Genomic DNA, 11,024 nt, shown 5'->3' with positions numbered 1-11,024 from the left:
TATATTTATAATATATATATATATATATATATGTATATATTTATATTAACATATGTATAATATATGCATGTATATTTATATTAAATATATATACATATATACGTAAAACATATTTTTGAATATAAAAATTGTAATATATATTTAAGAATGACTGGCAAAAGTTGAAATTGATTTCCACTGTACAGGAGGATTATATAAAAAAATAAACTACATGTAATACCTATTTCTATACTTTATACACACATTGTCACAAACTTCAAAATATTTTTCACACTTTTGTTTGTCTTCTTAAAGAAATTGGAAAACCAGTAACATTTACAGTAATCTTACTCAGAAAGAAAAATTATATACACACACAAAACGCTCTAATATCTCACAAACTGCAACGTATAAAGCATTTAATATATAACGTTTTTTAGATTCACTAGAAAATGTGAACCCAGATTGGAACACTTGACGAGCCTTAACATTACCTACGTTTATTTCATGATTTTTAAGGGGCGGGAACTATGTATACAACGTGTAATAACAATCTTAATAGAAGTATTTCATGGAAGTATAGCGGGTTTAATATATTTCTACTTTCCACGCTATTGTAGATAATATAAAAGCTCTCTTTATTTATTAGATTTCTATTTACTTATAAATATCAACAAGAACTTTGAAATTGTAAAAAGAATTTTTTTTTTCGTTCCATCTCAAATGAAACGTAGTTTTTTCTCTATACATATATAAGTTTTCTATACAAAATTTTTCAATGTGCTTTCGCACTACTTGATTGATTATTTCCAATCGTGTCACATCTTCGGTAATAGAGTAAATAAGGTACCCTAGGTGAGGTGGGCCTCAGTACGTTACTCTCTGTAACACTCTTCACCGTGCTGTCGTCATACCTAACCCAGCATCCATATCCTACGTGGAAGGCGTCAGTGAAGTAATGTCCCTTGGTGGCTTCCTTCCCATCGTGATATGTCACCGCGAATAATTTGTATTGTTTTTGTTTGGGTCCTAATTTTTTCGCGGTGTTCGGTGATAAAAATTCTACAAAAATAATTTCCACGTTACTCTTACCTCATAGAAATTAGAGTAGGATAAAATGGATTGGAACTATTCAGTATACTTACTACCATCAATTTTCAAGTCGATGGGGAATTCCATAGTCTTTAATATTTTGGAGCAGCCATTGGAATACTTATCGAACTTATACACGAACCATTTTAGATGTAATATGAGGATGACTGGCAATTCCTCTAAAGTGACTTGTTTCCAAGCCTCTATTTGTTGTCTCGTCTTACTGCACGTCAGTCCTTCTACTTGATCTTTACCGACGAGAATCTCAAGAGCATGTTTTACGGATTCGGCTTTCTGTAATATATTATATTGTATTAGTTATACAAAATTTCGTATTACAATTTAATTTATTCAAAAGTCTTAATACTAACTTGAACATCCAACTGCAGTGTGAAAAATGGTTGTACATTATCCGTTGGCTGTTCTCCTGCTCTTGATACTCTGGATCGTAATTGTCCGCGAAAAATATCAGATATTGGTGTTCTTCCAAATTCTGTACACCGCGTGACAGCACCTTTATTTTTTGGTCCCATTACCTATATTAAAATAGGAACAAATAATGTAATGTAAAAAAATATTAATGAATGTAATTCTAATTTAAAAATATAATAAAACAAATAATATTGTTTTTTTATAAATTTTGATATTGTAATAAATTTGAAATATTTATACAATATTAATAACTTTTTAAATATATTGTTCAAATATCTTACCTGCCACTCTTCCTCATCATGATCGTTGCTGATATTTTTTGCATTACCGATTGCATTTTGATCGTTGTTGATTAATTTTGTTACCTTCGAAGAAAAAATTGTCTAATTTTGTTTTAATTTATCTAAATTTTTTAAAAATTAAATATTGGTTTATATTTTTATAATAAATAGAATGTATATATACATACATCCAACATTTCGTCATTGATTCCATTTAAAAGACATGATAAGAATTCTTCCGCATCTTCTTGTCGTCCTTCCACAGAAAAAGCACAAGAAGCCGAGGTATGTTTTAACATTGTATATACATATGATGGTTCAAATGCAATGCCACTATATATGTCCATGACAGTATCTTCTCCTCGTTTAACTCTATCTTTCCTGGGCATACGAGCGGCTTCTGTCAAGGGTGTAAACTCACGAACAAACTTAACCCTTAGCAAAATAAAACAATTTTAAATATGAATAATTTTTATAAGATCTACAGAAAAATATTATATTATATTAAGTATTTTTTTAATATTATTATAATTACTTACATGTTATCAATTAAGGGTGTAGCAGAATTTCTGCCTCGGTTTTTAGGAAGTGGCAAAGCTGTGAGAAGATTATAGAATGGCGGACAAGCCAGTAAAGCTTGTAAGATACTATTGATATAACAGTAATTGCTGCGATTTGTTAATCCCCTTGGTAATAAGCTCACTGTTTGCTTGTCCATTTGATAACCCAACAAAAATTCTAGACATAAATAATATTTATTTAAGAAATTTATATTCAATGTATGTACATATTTAGATCTCAACAATTTATCATTTTAAAAAATTGGATTGCCTTTTGTACTTACCACCTATTCTGTACGTATTAGGATCGTCGTAACAATTCTGTAGTATGCCATTTTGCAGAGTTGGTGTGCTATATGAATGATTTTGATTCTCTGGAGTACGAACAGGACTAATTGATTCTTTTTGGACCAGAGTTTTTGGTGATTCATTTTGACAAATTATATGTTCTGTGGATTTGCACGAAGTATATGTCTCTGATGTACTGTCTTTCTTAAAAAGACTAGCAAAGGATCTGATTGGAGCCGCAGGTGGTGTTTCAGGTACAGATGATGATGAAGTACTTGGTGTGCTTAAAGAGTCATTTGGCATAGCAGAGGAATTGTTTGGCGATTTAATAATAGTCTTATCTTGGGAATTTTTCAATGCAATATTTTCTTCAATTTGCGTTTCATTTTTTTCTGTCTTAATAGAGTTAGGTTTAGGCGAAGTTTTGACGGCATTTGTTGTAATATTGGGTACAGTTTCATTTTTAAACTTCTTGTCTGTCTCATTATTTTGGTTTACCTTGACGTCAATGTTAGTACTTATTACAGATGGCACATCAACTTTTTCCGTGCCATTACAATTCTCATTTACAGTCCATACAATATTGTTTTGGAGCTTCGCATCGATCTTTTCATTATTAGTCACATTTTTTCTATCGGCAGTGTTTTCATTTACGTTTTTCACAGGGGACTCTAACGTAGGATTATTTACAATAACGGTATTAGCGACGTTACTTGGCAAGGAATTATCTTCATTTATTTGATGCGTTGATTTATCAGAAGTGCTTTGCATATATTTTTGAAATGGAACGGCAGATTCTTTCGTGGGTTCTTGGTTTGGTTGTTGGGATGGTACAGATTGTCGCACGGATCTGTTTATCTGTGGCGCTTGATGATTCGGTTGAGGATAAGTCGGATGTGCATGCGAATTGGATGAAACTGATTGCGCATTTGGATGCGAATGAGGAATCGTTGAATACATTGGTTGTGTGAAATAGACCTGTCCGGTAGCTACTTGTTGTGTAGAGACAGAATGATCAGGATAAATGTACATGATCGGTATTTGATATTGCGCCTGATCGCCGAGGTATCCCGACTGGACTTCGTTAGTGGGATTAAGTATTCGATTATAATTATCTCTCCTTATACCTCTGCCTCGGCTGTTACGTCGTCCATTTTCTCTACTGTAATTCATTTCTTGAATCTCGGCGCCAAGACTATATCCAGGATGGGCATATGCCACTCCAGATATAAACGGCGAAATGTGGCCGTTCGCGGAAACATTGTACATTGGTGCTTGCCAATCATTACACATTTGCGTCATCAATTGTTGCGGATAAGTAGGCGCCGGTGGCATAGCTACAAATGAGATGAGGCAATTTTAACATTAAACAAAATTTTTGATTCTTGAAAATGCATGAATGCATATATTATATCATATAAGATATTGACTGGCTATTATATTAATTTATTATATTTAATTTATATATATTTAAAAAAAATTAGCTTAAAATATATCTTAATATATTTTAAAGGATCATATAAAAACATACAATAAAATTTTCATATAATAAAATTTATAGAAATGCAAGTATATTCACCATTATACCAATGCTGTTGTTGAAGTTCGGGTACTTGTGTTATTCCGACAGAATCAACATTATTACCCTCTATATTTTTCGCGTCCCATGGTAGTTTTAAGGCTTCAGTAATGTCAGATTTAAGAATGGTAAATATCTGACGCTTATCATTATCAGTTAAATCATGTAAATCTAAAAATTGAAGACTCATCTAAAAGAGAAAAGATAGAAATATGTTAGATGTAAGATAAACGTTATATTAGAAATTACATTAAATAATAACACAACATTCATATTCGTACATAACGTTTGCGATTCTTGCAATAAATTATACTTATATCATGCGATACATTTTTTAAAACTATTATTTACAATTTAACGTAGTTGTCAAAATAGTAGCGACATTTAATTTTGTAATTTTTGTATCACAAAACATAAAAAATTAATTTTTACTAAATATTTAATTGATAATAAAAAACTATTCGTTATTAAAGGATTTCTCAATATTATATTTTTTAACAAAGAAAAATTTGAGCCGAAAAGATATTTTATTACGTTAAAAATTAACTAAAACTTTAAAACGTATTTTTCTCAAAATTACATTTTTCTGCAGTTTTACTATCATTTATCATAAATGATAATTCATTCATATTGAGACGACGATTCTTTAATATGATAATTGATATTAGAATGAATCTTTTCTTAAAAATCTTTCTTTTTTTTTCTTTTGTTAAAAATCTTTCATAATCAAATTTTGTACAAATTAAATTTAAATATCGTCAAAAAAAAACAACTTTCTTCTTAAAAATATTCTAAAAAAAATTTTTTTTTAATTCCGAAGAAATTAGTTTTATGCAACTATTTTGTCAACAAAACTTTATTTCGAAGATGTAATTAATAAAAAATTTATTCTAAAAAATTTTATTTGTCACATTTCAAATTTTACGATAAAATTGTTCAATTATGACAAAACAAAATTTTTTTTCGACTAGTTTATATTTTTTAATAAACGTTTTTGCAATGTTCGGTATCGCATTTTTCCCTAAATGTGAAACTATCATTAAAAAAATTATATTTGTAATAATTATAAGTAATTTGTAAAAAATAATTTTTCATATTTATCTTTTTTAACTTTCAAAGATTTCATCTCTCTTCGCAATATCTTCAAAATTATCTTTCCAATTATATTTTTATTTCGACAATCGAATTGTATACATTAAACTTTTATCCTTGACGTTTAATATTTCATTTTCATTATAATTAAGAAACATGTCTCTCATATAATAAGTGATAAAAAATAAAGAGTTAAAATAAAAAATAGATTGTAAATTTAATATAAATAATATAAAAAAATTTTCAATTATTAAGCAAAATTTTATGTCTAATAAATTTTTGAACATTTTTAAATATATTTTGCTTTTATATTTATTGTTATTAGAATATAAAATATGTTGATTATTATTCGTTCCCGAAATTGCTTTTATTTTAATCAAAATTAGAAATGTTATAATTTTGCATTATTAAATTAATATACAATTTGATATTATCATTTGATACAATTTGATATTATTCATCACAAAAAATTTATCAGTCTCGACTAGTTAGGATTAAAAAATTTCCTTGCTATCTGTAGATATCAATTTACGATAAATGCATTAATATTTCTCACATTAAACAATAAATACCTCGATGAATACTAAAGAAAATATCGTTTTTTTAGTCAAATAAAAGAACTATTATTTAATAAATAAATAAATAGCAGAATCTACCAACAATTCCTATTTTTACGACCATTTTAGTATCAGGATTTCTAGAAATATTTTATAGAAATATTTTATATTCGAGATATTTCTGTACCTGCCCAGTATGTTTGTATTTGCAGCTGCTATTATCTCATTTCGTTCAATGCGGATGAAGTAAAGAATCATTAAAAGTGAAAGATCTATTTTCTATACCTGAACTACTACCTGAAGTACCCTAGTGTAAGCAAACCATTTTTGGAGTTTGAAATGAAATGCCTGGTATGTTTCTCTTTTATTGTGAAAACAATAACAGAACTTTTATTCTTTTATGTATTTTCATTTTTAGAATAATATATTATATACTATCCTTTATTCCGAGTAAGAGAAAGTCAATAAAAGTGTTGTTTGAAAAAAATTAAAAGAATAAAGATTCTAAAACAATAAATTAAAAAATTTCAATAAAGCCTAAAATAACTAACATAAGGTGGACATGTGCAGAAAGTATATTGTTCAAATAATAACACAGATATTTCTATCCTGGCAAGGGGGAGTGTTTAGGCTTCTTCAGTACAATACTTAGAAATTAACCAAATAGCAATTTCACTCTAGAATAAATCACTAAAATTGTCAAATTGAATAATACAAAATGTTGTCGAACCGGAAACATTGTAAAACTAATATTCAAGTATAAAATCATTGTCTTGGAATTTGAAAGAATATTTAAATCGTTGAAAAAAATTGAAGTTAATATAATAGCGATGGTCTAGAAAGTTGATATTTGACGAAAGCGATAAAGAAGTTCTAGTGTAAGCCAGTTGAAAATAAAAAATAATGTAATTATTAAAATTAAATTATTAAAAAATAATGAAAGTTTATTACAAAAGATGAACTGGTTACGTTTGACAAACAAAAATTTTGTAATAATATAATTACCCCTACTAAGTGCATCTCCGAATAAATTAACAAAAAAAAAAAGATTATTTTTTTCTAGCATGTTAAAAGCACGCGCAAAAAACATGTTACAAAGGGTATTCAAAAGTAAATCAGCAATAAATTGTTCCAACTGCAGCCATCTTATGTAGTATCAGAAGCGAGTCACGAATCAAATGATAATTAAATAAAACGATATTTTATCAAATTTGCATCATACAGTTATGAACGGCTAGCTATCAACGCGAGTTAATCAAGAACTCGTCAATTACTACTAAATTAAACATTCTCAAAATCGAATATTCTACAGAGACGTTAAGTGGCGCACGTGGAGGCGTCTAGAACAAAATTCTTGGGAATCCAATTGTGTCGAAACATAAGACGAATCCGTCTATCGATGACTTCGTGATATAACTCGTAGAAAGCATTAAAACGTTAATTATTAATCAGAAGTCCTCGACGAATTTGGTTCGGAAGACGCGGCTACATAACCTCGACGGCCACGCTCGGCCGCGCGAAAAGCATGCACTTTCACGTTTTGTCTCGCTTACGAATCGGCTATGGTGACTTACCTCGTTTCGAGTATCCATCCTCGTTTCCACAATTGGTACAAAACATTAAAAATCGCACGAGTCGTGGGGCCTGAAGCTCCGGTGAGTCTGGATTCGGCGACGATCACACAGGTTTGTCGACACCACACGTTATTTTCAACGTCTCGTTATGGCGGCGTGACACGATTTCGCGCGGTCGCGTGGTACAGCGGCGTATACGAAAATAATGAAACTGCTGTCGGTCACACTTCGTCGCGGCACAATTAAAATAAAATAAAAAAAACTGATTCGGTCCGATTATGAGACGCGCGTGTTCATGCCCCGGCGGTCACATGCAGTGCGAAAACGAGCATGAACATGAACGTTCTATAGCGATCGTCGGTATGATGGTACGACTGCACAGCACTGTGGACTAGCAAAAAGTGAAGACTAGACTCGCTAGACTGGTAACCGTAGGCGTCCGTACCGCCGTGGAAGTGCTTGTGCGCGGGCATTTTTTGCTGGCCAATGACAGAGTCTGATTAAATACCTTGCCATCTTAGAATTTCTAAGGTAACGTTTTCTATTGGCCGCATTCGTATGCCTGTAACCTGTATGAATTGACTAATCACAGTATCGAGTCGAGTATCACAGTCGAGTATTCCCTTCTTACAGTCGAATGAGAGGGGAATATGCGATTGTGATTCGAGCATTCTCGACATTATTAATAATTGATAACTGACACTGGGAACACAAACATTCTGAACATTGTTGAACTCGGACACCGACGAGATACTATTAAAGACTGTCCTTGACAACCCTGGGCAAATTTTCGGCGGTATAAAAAGGGCCTCAAGGGCCCAGAGATGAATTGAAGAACGCTGACATTATCGACAATTGATATAAATTTGCTATTATTAACATAAATATTTGATTCGTACATTATTAAATTCATGATTTTTTATTACATAAATGTTCCATAAATAAATATGCATACTTGTAAAGCTATAATATTCTATATAGTGTAAAAAAATTACAATTTTTTCTCTGTAGTTATCATCTCTGTTAATAATTAAACTTTGCATAATCTGGCCGCTTACTAGAAACATAACGATGTACTTTCTTCATAGACAACTCTCCTGACACATAAACAATTTTTTTAGAAACTTTGATATGCATTGAAAATCTAAATGACATCATAAACGTTACATATAAAAATAAAAATAAATCAAATTAAATATTCTTAAAATTAAAATTAGAAGATAAGAATAAAGATATTTCTTATAAAATAGAGAACATATATCTTTTTAATATTCATATAAATATATTGTTTTGTATCTTCAAATATTTCATTCTAAATATCTTGTTTGTTAATCACTGTTAAACGGATAATTGTAATTTAACTGTAAAACATGAATAATTTACAAATCTCTTAATAAATGTACGACTTTATAATAGGTACATTAAAATAAATAAAAATAAAACATATGTGCAGTAAATCATAAAAGTATCAGAACTCAGGATTGAAAAATTGCTAATTATATATTATTTTGTAAATGCTTTTCTTCAATGTTGGAGACTATTAATAATAAACATTACATTCTATCAATACTGCCTATTTCTATCAACAAAGTAGTTGAATTGTAATTACGCTTCGCAATGACTCTTCATTTTTTTTAATTCGGAAAAAGATTAAGAAAAGAAAAATTTAATTAAAAAAAGATGAAGAGTAAATTGAACTGAAATTAAAGTTACATTGATAGAAACGCGCGGACATGCACCGTTTTTTAAGTACCTTAAAATATTAGTAAAATTCGTTGAAATAGATGTTAAATAAATCTTTCCTTTTGGCAAACACATAAACTAACCTTTATCATTCTTTACGGGCATAGTTCCAGCGGTACTTCGTATTCGCATGAGTGCGGGTGTTAAGGAATTGGTCCTTCATAAAATAGTTTATTATTATATAATATTATATACATAATATTATATACTACAATACTACAGAATACTGTTGCAATAAAATGTGTTTTAAAAGCAAACTTAGAAGTATTTTTACTAACTTTTATAAAAATTCACATTATCCCCCGTTACTGATTATTTAGAAAATAATGATTCATTTTTGGTTACTTTTTTGTAAGATTAAAGTAAGATACTAGATTTAAAAATTACTTTTTATTTAATAATTAATATTAATTATAATAATCAATATTAATTAAAATAATTAATATTTAGATTATAATCTTTATATTAGAGATCAAGATTTTGAACGATTAGAGATACACGTTCATAAGTGCATTATATTTAGATGCACATGAAAAAGAGATTATAGTATTTTATATAGTAACCTTTTTTTAAATCAATTAATAAATCTATAATTTTTTCTATTAATATTTTAATTTTAAATGAAACGTATGGCTAGGATGTTAAATAATTGAATACATTATCTTCTATATCAACATTCTGTGTTTGACTCAAGAAGGCATGAATTTTATTTTATTGATTTTTTAGTATGTGGATTAATGTTGTTATAAATAGCGCATTCCAAATATTGTCTGTAAATAATAAAAATTTATAGTTCATTTACATAATACTACATATGTACACATATATTCACATATATATTACAAATTTTCAATAATAACTATACCGAAATTATGTAGCCTAAAATAAAAAAGACAAAACATTTTCTAAATTTTTATTAGAAAATATTTCTACCAATTAAAAGTAATGCTATTCAAGTAGTTATAGAGATTATAATAAGGAATTAAAGTATAATAATGGAAGTAACAACTGAATTCGTATTCGCATTACTATAAAAATGTAATAACGTTATCCTTACTGTTTATAGATAAAAAAATAACGATCATTACCAAAAAAAATTTCATTAACAAAAATGGCATTACAAATAACGCGTTACCGTTTCTGGTCTTTTCCGTTGTAAATTATTTATTATTTTTCCAACAAACAAAATTTCTAACGATTTTTCAACAAAGGAAATTTCTGACGATGGATTCGCAAAAAAACAATTGAAAATAATAGTTCGAATCTACTACAGCAGTCAAAACATATAATAGGTAGTAAAAAGTGAAAAAGATAAATGAATACAGTCAATATTGACAATACTATTCACTATTATATTATAGTATTAGTGGAGAGAAATGTATTTATAATTATTTTATTTTTTTTGTGGCCTGCTGTGCGACCTTTCGGCACATAAGGCTGTCAAGGATGATTGAGGTTTTACCTGAGGCTTCAATACTGTCAAACCATTATGTTCTTTCTAACCCGTATGATTTATGGTAGAAAAAAAGAAGTCAAATATATAGCAAAAGAAAGCTGAGTTTTTGTTGCCACTTCACCACAATCAAAGCAGCGTTTAAAAAAGCTATTCACTCTTTTCCTGCTTCCTTTTCATGGAGCATATCTTCGTTTGTAACTTTTTTAAACAAGAGCATTATGGGCATGCACGGTTATATAATTATAATAAAGTTATTTACAAATTAGATATTTTAGGAACATTTAATTTAAGATATTTACGATACGTCAATATGTCCGATTTATATCACCGCATACCGTGCCTCATTTTAGTAGATTGGAAAGCTATATTTTATACAAATAGGAGATTAAAA

General features: G+C 29.0%; 1 protein-coding gene across 1 annotated transcript; it reads right to left on the bottom strand.

The window, feature by feature from the left end:
• Positions 1-703: 703 nt before the first annotated feature.
• On the bottom strand, positions 704-7,501 carry LOC108752971 (ubiquitin carboxyl-terminal hydrolase 10-like). The gene is made up of 9 exons (XM_018494244.1): positions 7,435-7,501; positions 4,212-4,401; positions 2,629-3,969; positions 2,324-2,522; positions 1,973-2,219; positions 1,785-1,868; positions 1,443-1,607; positions 1,125-1,365; positions 704-1,041 (listed from the first exon to the last, which is right to left on the bottom strand). The coding sequence occupies exons 1-9, from the start codon at positions 7,450-7,452 to the stop codon at positions 755-757; spliced, it is 2,772 nt and encodes a 923-aa protein (XP_018349746.1). The 5' UTR covers positions 7,453-7,501; the 3' UTR covers positions 704-754.
• Between the last annotated feature and the right edge of the window lie 3,523 nt (positions 7,502-11,024).

Source organism: Trachymyrmex septentrionalis, unplaced genomic scaffold, assembly GCF_001594115.1.
Source record: "Trachymyrmex septentrionalis isolate Tsep2-gDNA-1 unplaced genomic scaffold, Tsep1.0 scaffold62, whole genome shotgun sequence".
NCBI classification, from domain to species: Eukaryota; Metazoa; Arthropoda; class Insecta; order Hymenoptera; family Formicidae; genus Trachymyrmex; species Trachymyrmex septentrionalis.
Note: the sequence above shows the minus strand (reverse complement) of the source record. Positions and strands in the feature narration are given on the sequence as shown.